At 35.2% G+C, this 16,973-nt stretch overlaps 1 protein-coding gene across 1 annotated transcript; it reads left to right on the forward strand.

Annotated features, from left to right (window-relative positions):
- Nucleotides 1-919: 919 nt before the first annotated feature.
- LOC132187302 (uncharacterized) lies at nt 920-16,677 on the forward strand. Its single transcript, XM_059601575.1, has 9 exons — nt 920-1,093; nt 4,893-5,087; nt 6,425-6,504; nt 12,492-12,551; nt 12,932-13,168; nt 13,239-13,301; nt 16,074-16,142; nt 16,351-16,396; nt 16,489-16,677. Exons 1-9 carry the CDS (start codon nt 1,084-1,086, stop codon nt 16,557-16,559), a joined length of 831 nt encoding a protein of 276 aa, XP_059457558.1. The 5' UTR covers nt 920-1,083; the 3' UTR covers nt 16,560-16,677.
- Nucleotides 16,678-16,973: the final 296 nt, after the last annotated feature.

Below are 16,973 nucleotides of genomic sequence, written 5' to 3' on the forward strand. Positions count from 1 at the left end.
GTTCGAACAATGATATTTCCACATTATAAATAATTGCTTCCATATCACCATTGTTTTTGTTTTCTGAAGTTGGTTTTATCGAGATTCATAAATCTTATTTCTTGAGAGAATTAAACAAAATTTATTTTATGATAAAAAAAAAAAAAAAATTGGCCACGAAGAGTTTTTTTATATTGGAATTACCAAATAAATAAAAAATAGAAAATTTCGCTTATCCCTTCGAACGGTTACTGATTTTGCAATGTCGCCTATAGATTATCAAAAGTTACAATATTGAGTATTCGATGTTTGAGCCGCTTTCAATCCCTCTTACCATTAAGGTTTTTCGTTAACGCAAACGGCTAACACGTTAAATGTTTCTTATACCTGGTAAAAATAAAAATAAAAATTTATAAATTTGTTTTATGATAAAAAAAAATAAAATAATAGGCCACAAAGAGCTTTTTATATTGGCATTACCAAATAAAAAATAAATAAATTAGAAAACTTCGCTTACCCCCTCGAACTGTCATTGATTTTGCAATGTTGCCCATTAATTATCAAAAGTTATAACATTGAGTGTTCGATGTTTTAGCCGCTATCAATCCCTCTTACTATTAAGGTTTTTCGCCCATATGTTAAATGTTTCTTATACCCTGTAAAAATTATAAATATAAATTTACGTTTAATTAAAAATAAATAAATAAAAGGGGTGGCAAGGGGCGGCGAACTCACGGTATGGCAGTGGCCAGTAGGTCAGTAGGTTACCAATGACTGACTGACCCACTCAACAACCACGATGTCGTCGTAGGTTTTTTCCTTTTTTCTTTAAATGAGGCTATTTTGGTCATATTTGTTTATTTATTTGATTTTTAAAAAAAAAGAACTAAGGGCACTACTGGGCCCAAACCATCGAAGTCCAGCTGGACCGTTCGTGTGTGGCAAATTCAATTGGCAGCTTGGGGGTTAACGGCCGGGTGTCCCTCTGCTCAGATTTTCACTGAGCTTTCATTATATATGGCGTTTGAGAGAGCTCAAGTTGGCTTCTAATTTCTCGACACTTTGAACCCTTTTCTCGAAGTCTCCTAAGCCTCAAAGATTCCGATGGCTTCCTGTGAGTTTCTCTCTCTCTCTCAAATCCCAAATGACAATAGTTTTACTTGTATAATTGGTTTCGCTTGGTATATCTGACTATTCATTTCATCATCTTTTCATTTGGGAACGTGGGTATTTGATAAAACCAACCTTTTGTTATATTTGAAAGATTCGGTTGTTGGGTTTCTGGGTTTTGTTAATTTATTGAAATTATTGGCAGTGGAACTCAAAGTTGGATAGCCATGCACAAGTAAGCGCGTATCAAATGTTGTTGTACTGTCGCTGTGGACCCAGATTCTTAAATTAAATTCTTGTAGGTCCTTTGGTTTGAATTGTTTATCCTGAACTTTGGTTGATTATGGTCATCACCCTCTTAAATTTCTAATCTTTTTCTTCTAGTTTTTGTTAAGAATTATAGAATGAGGGGATTGAATTTATTTATTTTTTGTGGTTGGGGTGGACGATTTGCATAAATAGAATGCATGAAGGTCTACCGCATGATTTAGTGAATGATACCAATGTGATTTTACTTCGTGTACCTGTAGTGTAAGTGCAGAATCTCTTTTCTTGGTTTGAGCTCCAAATAAGTGCAGAATCTCTTTTCTTGGTTTGAGCTCCAAATTTGTTGTAAAATCTTTTCCACGTTTGGAAACTGTACTGAAGAGGTAGAGTGGCATAGGGTTAGAGTAATCAAGGGATAAATAGAATTCAGTACAATGAAGGACAAACGTTGATATAGGTTTCTTTGATATCTAAGTCTGGATTAGCAAGTCATCTTTAGTTGTTGAAATTGAGATAGATACTAGGGAGAAAACAAACAAACAAAGAAGGAGAACAGTAGAAAAGAACAGTATGATCACATACTTAGAGTGAAGTTGAAGTGACATATTAATTATCAAATATTCACTAATTCCAAAAGAGATTCAACCACATAGAATTTATTACTTGTGTAACAAGTAATAAACAACCACATAGAATTTTGATATTTTAATTACTTATCAAAATGACAAATCTATTACTTGTGTAACAGTTAATTTGCCTGTAAACAACCTGACGTAGACCGTTTTAAGTGTAACGATCCTTAAATGACTATATATACATACACACAGTTAAAGCTCAAAAGTCTTTGTCTTGTAATTGCTTGATATTGTTGTGGTGCATGATTGAATCATAACAAATATGTGGTATGTGGCTCACAGTCCATGTTTTGGCTTTAAATCCCATTGTATATGTGTAGATAGAGATACTACTATGACTACTTACATTGAATGCTCCACTTGTAATTTTTTTTCCTACGGTTTATAAGGGCGGTGCAGGATTGGGAACTAGAAGCATTGTGTCTCTTTCATTTACTTATTGTACTGTGTGAAAATCTATAGTGATTGGTTGCATAGGATGGTATGATCTGTTTTAAAGAGGTGGAAGTTTGAGGTTAAAGCTTACTATCAAGTATTTGAGGTATTTGGGTTGGGGGAATTTGGCATTAGCTTCCCTTGCAAAAGCCTTTGGCACGCAAAATCACATAAAGTGGCCTTTCTCTATTGGTGACTGACTTTGGTGAAAATCCTAAACGTGGATGATCTTACAAAGTGTGCAAAGACTATATTAGATTGGTGCTACCTCTGTATAGTTAATGGGGCAGACAAGGGACCATCTATTTCAACATTGCTCGATAGGTAGGGAATTTGGCCCCTTGTTTGGACTGCGGTTTATGCTTAAGATCTCTGTGGAGATGCTGGCATGTTGCAAAGGATGCTGTAGTAGTGTGATTTTGAATGTGGTTTCCTTATTCCTTCTGTGGTGCATCTGAAGAGAAAGAAATGCTTGAACTTTTTAGACAAGGTTTACTTTTTTGCGACTATGTTGGAGCTCGAGTTCCTATGATCACTTTTCACTTTGCTGGTGGCATCTAGTTGTTTCTCTTTTCTTCTAATCTGCAACTTTTGGACTTGTTTAACTTTAGGAGTTAATTTTGCTTTTCTTTTTATATTACAAGTGTTTCTCTTATATACCCACCCGGTAGTAATGTTGCCTCTTCTTCCCTTTCTTAATAAACTCATTTATCTAATACAAAAACAGTGTCATCTCTAGTGAAAAGCTCAACTCTGGTGAGAGTGAGGTGCATGTCCAATAATACCATTACATTGAGAAGTGTAATGAATAAAGGGTTAACTTATCTTCAACTTCAAATTTTGCATCTACATTGGTATATCAGTTTACTTCTTGTTGCCATTGACAGATGAGTCAAACTTGTCACATTCTACATGTTGCACGACTTGGAAACATTAAATTTCAGAAATCTTTTTGTTTTTGTTTTTCCTTCTTCCTAGTCTGTCCACTCAATGTTGGCCAATTCATGTTGGTGATGCATGCTGTATGGTGTAGTTCCCGGTGTGGCTTAACCTTCAATCTCAATTTCCTTAAAGCTTTCTGAGATCCTTTTATGGATCCATTCTTCTCACATTGCTAGTGTACAACTCCAACATCTATCACCAACAGATATGCTCATCCTACAAGACTAACCCTTCTTTTCCTTTATGATATAATGCTTATCAATTGCTTCATAGCTTCAACATTTCAGCAAACAACGTTTGCTTCATCCATATTGTCCAGCATGGGATCATCATCCATATCAATCACTTCATTTCGAAGTGCAGATTGTCTTGCACTTGTGCAGATACAAAGTACAAAACAATGTCTAATTTTCTCTGTTAGCTTGATATGATGTGGGATTATTATATATTCAACTCCAAAATGAAGTGCTATCATAGGCAGTGAATCATTTTAAGCATGAGTAAGAATCTTTAATACAGGATTTCAAATGGAGTTACTGTTGAGAATGTTGAATAACTTCAATCATGGTATGCTAATGAATTATGGGATGGGTAAGGAATTGATAAAGGAGGCTATTGAAAAAGAACCATAGTTTTATAAGATTTGTTCAAAGCATGGTTTTAGCATTTAAAATTGCCAGGAAATGTTTAGAGAGGAGAAAAGAATGACAGACCATAGAACCTTAATGACAATGAATTGTAGCCGTCAAATCAAAATACTTTAAATGGAATAGTGGCATAAAACTAGTGTTAGTTGTAACTTGATACAGTAGTGAGAGTAGTAATCATTCAAGTTACTTGCCTCAATATTTATTACGTAGCTTGAACATTTCCTCCTTTGAATATAAGTGCTGTTAATAATCGACTCTAACATAATCCAAAAGCTACCATAGGCACTTTCTGCCGGACCAAAAATGCTACTTCTTCTGCTTTGGACTCAGCCCTAAATTAAGCAGTCATTTATTTCTGCCACTAGTTTGTAGCGACAGCTTGACTTGTCCTATAGTGGAAGCAGTAACAATCCTCAGTAGCCTAGTCTATATCCTGTTGTATACACTTAAGTTATGATCATTGCAACTTAGTGGTATAGAGTGAAGAACTGCCCTCCAATTTGCAATAGGGTGGAATTTGTGTCCAACTTCACAATAAAGTCATCTATTAAATTTATAGAGCATGGGACCATCTCATGACCTTTTTTTTACTTAGTTAAATGTCCATTTTGTTTACTTAAACATATACATTTATTGATTGATCATTATAGTCCTTGCATAGAAACCTCTGGACCATTGCCATGTCTTGTGGCTTTGTTTTTTTAACTTTTGCATTATACTTATTCTTGCTAGAATGTGGATAAATGTGTACATCACTTGCAAGTTATATCATTCTCAAGTATGCATGAATAAACGTGCGAAGAATGCTTAAAAAATAAGGAAATTCTTTTTAGATATTGTACTCTATTTAGTTGTGATGTGGTTCATATTTCAGGTAGCTTGGGAACATCAAATATTAGAATTTCAAACTTGGACTTTGGTAGAGCAAGAATTGGTATTCTAAAAAAGTTTCGCATAAGAACTTGGGCAGGACAGAGAACACAACAATTTGCAGGGTTAACATTACGAGTTTCACGACAGTCAGAGAAAGCACAAACTGTACATGTTAGTCCATCTTTAGAAACCAAGTGTAAGTATTCTTTGTTAATTAATTTGCTTGTCTTTCTCAGTTAATCCTCCAGTTTGCACCATATTGTATATGCAAGTATATCCACAGATAAAGACATGCTTATCTATAGCCATTACATTTTTGATACAATCCAAAGTTTGACATCCATAACAGTTACAATTCTTTTGGATCATTTCCCATCCATAAATGTCTTTGCACAAACTATATCTATATATATTACATTTTTTTTATTAGGTACTTTAAATTCATTAAAAGTGCAAAGGGGCGCAAACGAAGTACATAAGAAAAACCCCCAAAGTATAGAAAAAAAGAACAAGACTCCAAAATCTCAGAGAAATTAGAAGTAGGCAAGCTATTAAATGCTACTATCCATCTATATATATACATTACCACATCAAGATTCCTGCTGTTTGGTAACTGCAACTAATTTTTTGTCACCTTGTTTGGTATACAAGTTAACTACCTAGACTTGTGTGAGAAGTCTTGCTAACTAAAATTTGCAACCATTATTTTTATTGCGATAGATAAAACTTTTTTTCCTTTTTTTTTTTTTTTTTTTTTTTTTTTTTTTTTAAACTGGCCCCAAGGGGAGGAGAAAGAGGACAGTCATACAAGTGACTTACGTTTTATGAGGCATGTTCTCTAGTAAAGTGTGCTACCCTTAGAGTTCCCTATATACAAAACTTTTTAAGGTAGGTATGTAAGTCATCATTGAACTTGCATCTTTTGATCCTGCCAGTAGCTTGCCACTTGTTAGTAGTAGCACACTGGGTCTGATTTTACATGTTGCTGTTCCTGCACTCTTGCTGATCTAATCTTTTTTGACTCTTCCAAAAGTTCGAATCTTGTTTTCAGAAAGAATTCAGCCAAAATGCTAATATGCTACTCTGGTGTTTTAGCTCATTTCTGGGATATATAAGAAGTTTGAATTGATTTTATGAGACATTCAAGAATCTTTGGAAGATGGCAATTCAAAGTCTAGTTCATAGCCACGGATTGCTGTAGAATTAATGTGGTGATATTACGTTATGTTTCATGCACACTTCTTATGACTTAAATACTCATAATGCACAACCCAGAAAAAAAATCATTTTGTGCACATTCTCACTCTGTCACTCCATAGATTATGGTGTGACACTCCTAAAACCCCTCTTGTTAATTACTTAAATTAAATGGCCTGTGAACTTGTTTTAGTTCTTTTTCTTTCTATTTCATTATAAATAACATATTGTGGTTTTTTTCCATATTGCATATTAAAATAAGAATAAAAATGTGTTTCCATAACTGTATGCGTAGTCTAGCTTATGTTAAACAAGCATTTATTGTTGATGCAACAGCTGCTGGAACTGTTGAGAATGGTTCTGAAGAGGCTGAATTTTCTGGTTTGAGAAGCCAGCTCATTCCTAATTCATATGAAGTAAGTAGTTTGGTCTTAATTGTTAGTTTATTGTATGTGATTATTAATACTTCATGTCTTCGTAGTCTTGCTGGCAATACTTATCCAGAAAATAAAAGAATATTGCTAGCGCTGGTAGAGCCAGATCTCTGAAGCTTACAGGGTTTCCAAATTCATGAATACATTCATACATATTCTTCAGATATTGCTAAGGTTTTGGTAAATTCTGCTCTATGAAGTAATATATATTTGCGGTGCTGTATCTTCTTATGTTTCAAACAATTAAACTAAGTCGAAACAAAAACTCTCTTTCTGTTCCTTTTTTTTCTTTTTTCTTTTTTTCTTTTTTTTTTTTTTCTTTAGGAAGGGTTTTGAAGTGCCAATACATCATTGTGCCTGGTGAACATTTCACTTTTCTATGTTCCAAACAAATTCATTCAATGAAACAATCATCTTCTTTTGTATATGTATGTTTGTAGTAGGGATGGGCAAAGGGTAGAGTTGGGTCTCCCTTTAAAATATAAAATCAATTTCTAGGAGATTTACTACAACTCACCAACACTTACATTGTAGGTTTTATATTCAGCAAGTGGAATACCTTCTTTGTCACTGCATGCGAGAAAATTTGGCGCTTGTATGTTGTATGTCAGAACCCATATACTCTTTTAATTCTTCAAGTTAAAAATGTAGTCTTTAATTATATAGAACTTGACATAATATGATATAATTGTTGTATATAACTCAGCAATTACAATTTTTAACAGATCCGTGTGTATATTGGTGAGTGAGTTATTTATGGATCTGTTCACTATAGTGGATTTTTTTATACATGGGTCTTCATAATTGGGGGAAGGGTGATTAAAGGGTTTGAATTCAAACGAGGTGCAAGTAATTGGTTTGTATGGAGGTGCAGGTAATTGGTTTGTTATGTTAATGACATAAAGGGAGGACACTCTAATAGAGAGAAAGGAAATGGGAGGGGTTCAAATTGTTCTTTAGGAAACTCAAAATAGTGTAATGGAATGTAAGAGGGCTGAATATGAAGGAGAAAAGGTTGAGGATTAGGAATCTTCTCAGATGTTGGAAAAGCAGACATTGTTTGTTTACAAGAGACAAAATTGGAGTATATTTCTAGGGAGGTGATTCATAGTTTATGGGGATGCCAACATGTGGACGAGATATATTTGGGGTCGAGTGGGGCATTAGGTGGGCATTTGGCAATGCGGGACAGGCAAGTGGTGGAGAATATTGAGGACTGTGTGGGAAATATCTCAGTAGCGTGCTCCTTTAGAAGTGTTATTGATAATGTTGAATGGGCGTTTGCGGGTGTGTATAAGTGTATTTGTCCAAATGATTATGTTGAAAGGAGGTATCTTTAGGAAGAATTGGTTGGCATGATGACTTTGTGGGAGTTGTTGTGGTGTATTGGAGATAATTTTAATGTTCGTTTTCTGTGTGAAAAATTGGGTGAGTCAAGATAATTAGCAGCCATATTGGAGTTTTTGGAATTTATATTTGATCAGGGACTCATGGACATCCACTTGTTGGTGGGAATTTTACTTGGTTGAATAAGGATGAGTTGCAGTTATGGTCTAGAATTGATAGGTTTCTCTTATGTCCAGAATGGGAGGAGCGTTTTCTTGATGTTTCTCAAAGGAGACTCCTTAAAATCCCCTTAGATCATTTTCCGTTGATGTTGGATTGTAGGTGGGAGTATGTATTTTAAATTTGAAAATATGTGGTTAAAAGTAGAGGGCTATGTGGAGCAGGTGGTTGTCTAATAGTTTTCAAGAATCTTCTAGTTATGTACTGGCATGTAAGTTGAAAGCCTTGAGGTCAGACTTAAAGAAATGGAATGAGGAGGTGCTTGGTAATGTAGGGAAGAAAAAGAAAGATCTTATGCATGGTATCCGGGAGCTGGATTTTATTGCAGAGGGACGACCTTTAACTAAGGAAGGAATATATTTCTAAGGAATTAGAGAGATTTATTCTTTTTGAAGAAGTGAGTTGGAAGAAAAAGTCAAGGGCCCTATGGTTAAGAGAGGGGGATAAAAACACTAAATTTTTCCATTGGGTGGCCAATTATAATTGAAGAAATAACTCGGTGGATTCTTTAGTTATCAATGGGTCTACATCTTCAGATTCTACAGAAATAAGTGAGCCTATAATGCAATTCTATAGAAATAAGTGAGCCTATAATGCAATTCTACAAGATGTTCCTCTTTGCCTCATGTGGTGCATTTGGAACGAGAGAAATGCTAGATGTTTCGAGAACTCGTTTAGGAACATTGAGGACCTTATCCACTTCTTCTTGTACACCCTTTTCACTTGGACAGCTGGCTGGATAGCGCCCTTAGCGATTAGCTTCCCTGATTATCTTTTTATGTTCTCTTCTTCTTTTTCTTCTTCTTAGTCGCTCTCTTGTATACTTCCTGTGTACTAGGGTTGCGTCCTTCTGCGCTTTTGATTTATAAATCTTTACTTATCAAAAAAAAATTTAGTTTTTGACCAAAATAGGATAGCCTTTCATTTCTTTCCATCAATGCAAATGAGAGAGATTGGTTGGAATGGGAGTTTGAGATGAATTAGGTATGAGAAGTGGTAAGGGATTTGAATGGTTATAAGGCTCCAGGTCCTAATGACTTTTGGAAAAGTGTTGGGAGATTATGTAAGAGGAAATTATGGCAGTATTTAAGTAGCTTCATAGTCGAAGGAAGTTTGAGAAGAGTTGTAATGCAACTTTTGTCTCCCTTATCCCAAAAAAGGCTAGTGCTATGGACATTATGGATTTCCGTCCCATTAGCTTAGTGGGTGGTGTATGTAAAATTATGTCCAAGGTTGGGAAAGATTATTTACAATTCCCAAAATGCATTCATTAGATGTAGGCAAATTTTGGATGCAATTCTAGTGGCTAATGGATGTTTGGATAGTCAAATTAGATTTGGAGAACCTGAAGTGTTATGTAAATTGGACTTGGAGAAGGTGTATGATGATCATGTTAAGTGGGAGTCTTTCTTGTTTTTGTTCAAAATATGTGGATCTGGGGAGAAATTGAGGGATTGGATAGCACGTTCTATTTTATGGTGCGGTTTTCCATTTTTATTAATTGTTGACCATCTGGATTCCTTAGTAGTTATCGTGGATTGAGACAAGGGATCCTTTATCACCACCATTATTTGTTGTTGTTATGGAGGTGCTGAGTAGGATGATGACTATTACATTGGATAATAGACTTTTGTCTGGTTTTTTGGAGGGGTCAAGGAATAATGAAGAGTTGTTAGTGTCCTGTTTATTGTTTGTAGATAATACTTTGATTTTCTGTGAGGCTAATTCTAAACAATTTCGACATTTGCGATGTCTTTTCTTATGTTTTGAAGCGGTGACGAGGTTGAAGATTAATTTGGCGAAATATAGTTTCTGTTGGCAATGTGGGAGATGTAGATGGTTTGGCCTGTATTCTTTCCTCTAGAGTTTCTTTTTTGCCAATGACGTACTTGGGTTTGCCTTTGGTTGCTTCTTACAAGGTTATATCTATTTGGAATGACATAATTGAAAAGATGGAATGTCTGTTGGTTGGATGGAAAAGGTTTTATTTATGTGAGGTAGATTGACTTTGATGAAAAGAACTCTTTCCAATTTGCCTACTTACTATGTCTCTTTCCCTATTCCAGTGGGTGTGGCTAATAGGCTTGAAAAACTTGAGAAACTTTTTATGGGGGAAAATTGGTGGTGTGTTTAAGTTCCATGTAGTGAACTGGTCGAAAATTTGTACTTCTTTGAAATCAAGTGGCTTGGGGGTTAGAAACATGATTCAGTTTAATCTAGCCCTATTGGGTAAATGGTTATGGCATTATGCTACGGAGAGGGAGACTTGGTGGAAATTAGTCATTAAAACTCAATATGATAATTTAAGGGGAGGTTGGTATTGAGGTAATAGAGCCATGTTGAATGGGAGTGGAAATATATTAGGAGGGGTTGAGAAACTTTTTCAAAATTTGTTAGATATGATGAGGTGGGTGATGGGTCAAAGGTTAGTTTTTGGCATGATGTGTGATGTGGGGAACAACCATTGAAGCTATCTTATCCAGAATTGTTTAGTATTGCACACTATAAGCGTGGATGGTGGATATCATATGTAGTTCCGAAATGGAAGTATTTAGTGGGATATAATTTTTACCAGACCTGTACAGAATTGAGAGGTAGAGTTGGTATTCTCTTTCTTGGAGATGTTATATTCTCTCTAAGTAAGGCAAGGAGACGTGGATAGTATATATTGGATCCCTTCCAAAAGGCACAAGTTTTAAGTGAAGTCGTATCATATGTTAGCCATACCAACGGGTTTCCCATTTCCTTGGAAAAGGATTGGGAGAGTTAAGACTCCTTCAAGAGTGGTGTTCTTTGACCAGCGACATTAGGAAAGATATTGATGTTGGTTAATCTGAGGAAGCGAACCAACATTGTGGTGGATTGGTGTTGCATGTGCAAGCGAAGTAGGGAATTCATCGATCACCTTCTTCCTCATTGTGAAGTAGCAAGAGATTTATGGAGCTCGCACTTTAAGTTGTGTAGTGTTGTTTGGGTTATGCCTAGAAGAGTGAGAGAGTTGGTGAGTTGTGAAGGTTCGGAGGGGCGTCATAACATTTTGGAAGTTTGGAGATTGGCTTTTTTATGTTTAATGTGGTGTATTTGGAGAGAGTGGAATGTACGAAGCTTTGAAGATAAAGTGATTTCAGTAGTAGAGCTGAAAAGATTAGGGTTAAGTGCTTCTTTAATATGTGTGGTAAGGCTTTTTATCAAATGGATACCTTGGTTTGCAAAAGTGGTGTAGATGGTACATGTCTTAACTCTAAATACCAAGATGGTACTTGCATCCATCTTGCTTCTAATAGTTTAACAGAGAGACACGTCAAACCAATCAGCAACTGCCACGTGTCCCATATGCTTCATTAATATTATTTAAAAATTTTAAAAACCCAAGGGTTAGCTCAAGTGGTAAGGGTCTTGATCTTAGTAGCATTTCCATCAGGTATAAGGTTCGAATCCCTTTGGGTGCAAATAATTCCTTGATGCTAGCCTGTCGGCGAAGTCTGAGTATTACCCTATCTGTGTGGAAGGAGTGTTTTGCACGAGTTTAAGATTCACCTGACATGAATGGGTATACAAAGTGGCCCCACTTTGGACAGGTTCCTCATCATAAAAATAAATAATAATAATAAAATTGTGTGGGGGTGGCTCATTTCCAGCCAGGGGTTGTTCGACCACCCCCAATTTTTTAAATTTATTTATCATTTTATAACTTAAATAATATTAATGAGGCATGTGGGACACTTGGTAGTTTTTTATTGGTTTGACGTGTATATCCGTTAAAATATTGGACAGAAGTACCATCTTGGTATTTAGGTTCAAGACATGTACCATCTACACCCCTTTCTGAAATCAAAATGTCTATTTGATAAAGAGCCTTACCGCATGTACTAAAAAAGTAAATAACCCAAAAGATTATATTCAACTCCATTTACACATGGATAGTAACACATAATGGTTTGGGTTTTTATTTTTTATTTTTTATTTATTTATTTTTTATCTTAGTTTTTCTGATTTTTTGAACTGTTGTTCTTCTTTTTGGGGTTCTCTTATATACTTCTTGTGTACTAGCTCCTCTGCACTTTTCTAATGAAATTATATTATTTATTAGAAACAATTAATATTTGTTGTCATCCACGTATTATTGATTTTCAGCAACATTTCTCTTTCTATTGTAATTTGGGATTATCTAAACACCAAGTAATTCCGAAGTCCATAAATTCCCTTCTGCCAGCAGTAATGATTTCCATTTTTAATTTATGCTACAGTTTACCTCACATTTGTTTACATTACCAGAATTAGAAATTTTTTTGTCATAACATTTCTTTGCTAACACAGAAATGCAGTCGCACAGATATGTCTTTATACATGCGTGCACATATGCTCCTTTCAAAAAACTTAGTCCCATATATCTTATTTTTCAGGTGGAATCTCTGCTCACAACATTATGTGATACAACTTCAGTCGTGGAGTTTGAATTAAAGGTAAGCATTTTGAAGTGTAAATTCTTAACTCTAGGGGGTTAGCTCAAGTGGTAAGGGTCTTGGTCTTGGTCTTGGTCTTGATGGCATTCCTATCAGGTCTAAAGTTCAAATGACCTTGAGTGCAAACAATTCTTTGGGGCTAGCCTACCAATGAAGCCGGAGTATTACCCTATCAGTGTAGAGGGGCGTTTTGCACAGATTCGAGGTTTACCTGACAGGGGTGGGTACGTGAAGTAGCCATCCCATGGAGGGGTTCCTCGTTTTAACACAAGCATGATTTCAATTTTCAATTTTTCTTATTCTAGGATGAGGGATCTTCTCTTAATTCTAAATCTGCTGCTTTCTAATATTTCCTCTTATTATTTTCTTCATATTGTTAGCTTGGTGAATTTCACTTACATGTCATGAGGGACTTGACTGGGAAAGTTAAACCTGCACCTCCCCCAAGTCCTTCTCCTGTTAGTGCAATTGCAACTGCTGAAGCTCCTGCTACTGCAAATGGATCTGTTTCTACACTATCTTTAGCTATCTCCAAGCCAGTACCTCCTTCAAGGGGGGTTCAGATATTTCTAGAAAAGGCTGCAGATGAAGGCTTGGTCATACTTAAATCTCCAAGGGTAACAATAAAAAATTGTAATACTTATATTCAGTAAATTTTGGGTACTAAAAGCATGAATGGTGGTGCAGGTGGGTTTTTTTAGGAGATGCAGAACCATAAAGGGAAAGCGTGCTCCACCTTCATGTAAAGAGGTACTGGTTTAAAAGGATTCTTGTTTAATTTCAAGGAAAATAATTCATTCAATCATTGATGGAGACTCACTGAAAGCGAGAAAAAAAAATTCCTTGATTAATTATAGCCTTTGGAATTAGTCTTTTCCTTTCAATATAATGTTTATAATTTAGTTACGAAAAAAAACATAATGTTTATAATGTATTGTGCTAGGATTTTAAATATTTAGTTATCAGCTTCAATTCTTCATTTTTTATAGGTATGACTTACACACTCCATGGGATTTTAAACAATGGGCTAACTCACATATTTTATTTTTTATAACTTATCTAGCATTTTGATTCTCTCGAGAACAGGATTGAGTTACTTTGTACTCTTGTTGTAGTAGGCGTCATAGGACCAATGGGACAAATAGTATTTCCCAGGTGCTGTTAGACATAATTATAGATTTTAGGAGATTTAACTATTGTCAATAATCTTCTGTAACGTGTTGTGCTGGTTTCCAAATCAGATACTAATATGGGACAAGTTACCCCTTAATGTCAATGGGGATTTACATTTTCTTTTCTTTTCTTTTCCTTTGATTTAGTTTTCAGGTTTTTTATAACATTACAATTTTTTTTTTTTTTTTTTTTTTGAAGGGGGCCGGGGGGGGTTTCTAGTAACTTTAGGACTTACTTTTTTCAGTTTTCTTAGATCTATGATTTGTTATTTCTTTTTCATTTAAAGACTTCTAGTAATCTTAAGATTAGATTTGTTGCTCATATAAAAGCTTGTATCGAACCCAAAGAGGCCATCTAAAAAGAAATTCCTGCTTTCTTACTGTGGAGCATTTAGAGAGAAAAGAATCGACCTCTATTTGTGGATTGCAAGTTCAACGTACTTTCTTTAAAATTCTCTTTTTTGAGATCTCTCTTGGATTGGACTGTTCCTAACTTCTCCTTGTCGAATCTTGTAGATTTTCTTAATTTTTTATATTGTAGTAGCTTATAGGGTGATTATCTCTCTTGTATAATGTTCGTATACGAGGGCTTTGCCCTTTTCTGTCAACAAAATTATTATTCATAAAATAAAAAAAGCATGAATCTTACCTTATTTCATTGATTGAGATAATTTAGTGGATTTTAATAGAAAAAGATATTTCTTTTTTGTTTTTCTTGTGGGTTCAAAGATTCAAAAAAAAAAAGTGACGTATTATCTTTTTTTATCATTTCTGCTATTTTAGATGCTTTCACCACACTAGTTTGCTTTGTTCTAGATACTCGGCTGTAGCCATTGTACCCGTCCATTTTAGCTAGTATGAGGCTGTTCTAACTCATTTTGTCTTGTAGGTTTGTAGGCTCAGTTAACACAAAAATGTTGAATTTGTGCGAGATGTGACTTGAATGGATGTCTTTGCGATTGAAGTTCACAACCTTCAATTTATTTGTTATTGTGAACTTCAATTTATTTGTTATTTTTAATTATATAATACGTGCAATGAGCTAGAAATAAAGAATCAAAACTCATACTGGATAGACTAGCAATGGCCTACAAGGTAGATATACTTATTCAGTATAAAAGTTAAAAGGTTTCGTAATTATCTTTTAATATATTTATCAAAATTAGTTTATGCTCTCAAATCGGAAGTTGTATAACCTAAACAATCTAGTACTGGTACATTACTTTCTAGTATAAAAACCAAAACCATGACTGAAACAGCATTGATAACCATGATTAGAATTTCTTAAAGGCATTAATGACCTTGCTTGTCATGGTACTCAAACAGGACATAGGGGGGTATACATGGGCTTAGGGCTTGACTATTAATTAGCCAAAACATATAACATTCTGAAATCAATTCTCTCTCTGTTTCTTTGTTTTTTTGTTTTTTTTTGTTTTTTTTTTGTTGGTTTTTCTTGTGCTTAACTATTTCTAAGATACCCTTGAGGTGTTTGAAACTTACAGTTGTTCTTATGAAACACATTTCTTTCCGGAGCGCATTCCTTTGGTTATGAAAGCTTTCCGTTTCTTTTGTTTTTAACTTTTTGTCTGTGTATGTGCTGTAGTTATCTTTGAAACTTTTTCATCCTTAACCAAAATTTAGAAGGAAAAAGCATTGTGAAACATAACTCACATCCCAAGAAGTTAATAAAAGAGAGATACTATAGGGTTTACTCCATGGCTCAGAAATTCGTCGTTGGGGTGTTTAGGTTGTTGCACATCTTTCCATGTTTGAATATGATTTCATTTCATGTAGGGCAGGCAATTTTTTACATGATCCTCAAACTTAACATGAACCTAACATGAAATTAGAGGGTTAAGGTTGAAGGGTCTAACCTATTTAATTAAAGGAGTCAGGTTAGAATTGACCTATATAGTTCTATATTCATGTTTCGACATGACTCGAACCCAACATGCAGCATTTAAGGGCTAGTAATTTTTTACATGACCCCTGAACCGAACACAAAATTAGCGTATTAGGGTTGAAAGGTCCAATTCATTTAATCAAATGGGTCAAGTTAGGGTTGACCTACACAGAATGTGACATATACTTCAACACAACGTGTACCCAATATGTGAAAACAAATTGCCACCCATAGTTTGAGGTATCCTGTTAGCCATTGATAATCAGCCCAAACACAATCACCTTCCTTCAGCCCATCACACTGAATGATGTCAAGTTGGTTCCCCCCTCCCCCTTCCCCCTTATGCAAGTTGATTTCTTTTATGCCATTAGAAATATTTAATGCACTTTTGCCATGGTGAGTTTATCATTCTCTACTAAAAGCATTCCCATTTTTACTCCGCAGAAACAAATGGTGAAAGAGGGCCAAGTGCTTTGCTACGTTGAACAGCTTGGTGGCGAGGTCCCAATTGAGGTTTGGATCTTGACTTGAAAGTACTTATTTGTGTCTGTATGTGCTTAATGAAAGGAGTAGGTTTTTTTTTTTTTTTTCTTTTTCTTTTTCCATTCCCAGCCACCTATTCTTTATCTTCCCTGTGGCTTTATGTCCAATATTTATTTGGCAAGTCCTTGCTAATTTATATGTTTCTACTTTTTTAACCTTTGTTTTTTTCCCCCTCTAGTCTGATGTAGCTGGGGAGGTCATCAAGATACTACGAGAGGATGGAGGTAGGTTTGGCATCTTTGGATGCCTTTTCATTGTTGGGCTTCTTGTGAATTTCACTTCATATGTGTTCTCATTGGTCTGCTTTGCTTCACAGATCCTGTTGGATATGATGATGCTCTCATTGCAATCCTTCCATCATTTCCTGGGATAAAGAAGCTTCAGTAGATGATTTGGTATAATTTTCTTTCTTTCATTCCATGCAACAACACTACAGCTACAATTTGCAGGCATTGTATGCCTTGAGTGCCAGTTTTAGTTGAAGATGATACATGGCTTTGCTTTTTTTGCCTTGCAATTCTCTGGGATCGAGATATATACATATGTAGTAATCCCAATAAACACAGAAGCTCTGGAAATTGTTAATAAATGGAACTCAAATAGATCTGTAAAAATCATAGCACATCAAATTTCTTTTTCGATTTAGACATTTTTAATTTTGCAAAGAAACCCAACTTGGTTTTCCTAAATTGGGAACTATGCTGGGATCTCCCAGATTCTCAATACATCAGTCAAAAGCATTTGCTTAGTTCCTTACAGTTGGGAGAGAAAGCTGCCAAAGCTGCATATGGAAACACAAGC

The sequence above is a fragment of the Corylus avellana genome, chromosome ca7, assembly GCF_901000735.1.
Source record: "Corylus avellana chromosome ca7, CavTom2PMs-1.0".
Taxonomy (NCBI): domain Eukaryota; kingdom Viridiplantae; phylum Streptophyta; class Magnoliopsida; order Fagales; family Betulaceae; genus Corylus; species Corylus avellana.

Coding starts and splice junctions, on each gene's coding strand:
- LOC132187302 (XM_059601575.1), top strand. Junction 12,552..12,931: donor TCGTGGAGTTTGAATTAAAG/GTAAGCATTTTG, acceptor TCATATTGTTAG/CTTGGTGAATTTCACTTACA. Junction 16,143..16,350: donor GTGGCGAGGTCCCAATTGAG/GTTTGGATCTTG, acceptor TTCCCCCTCTAG/TCTGATGTAGCTGGGGAGGT.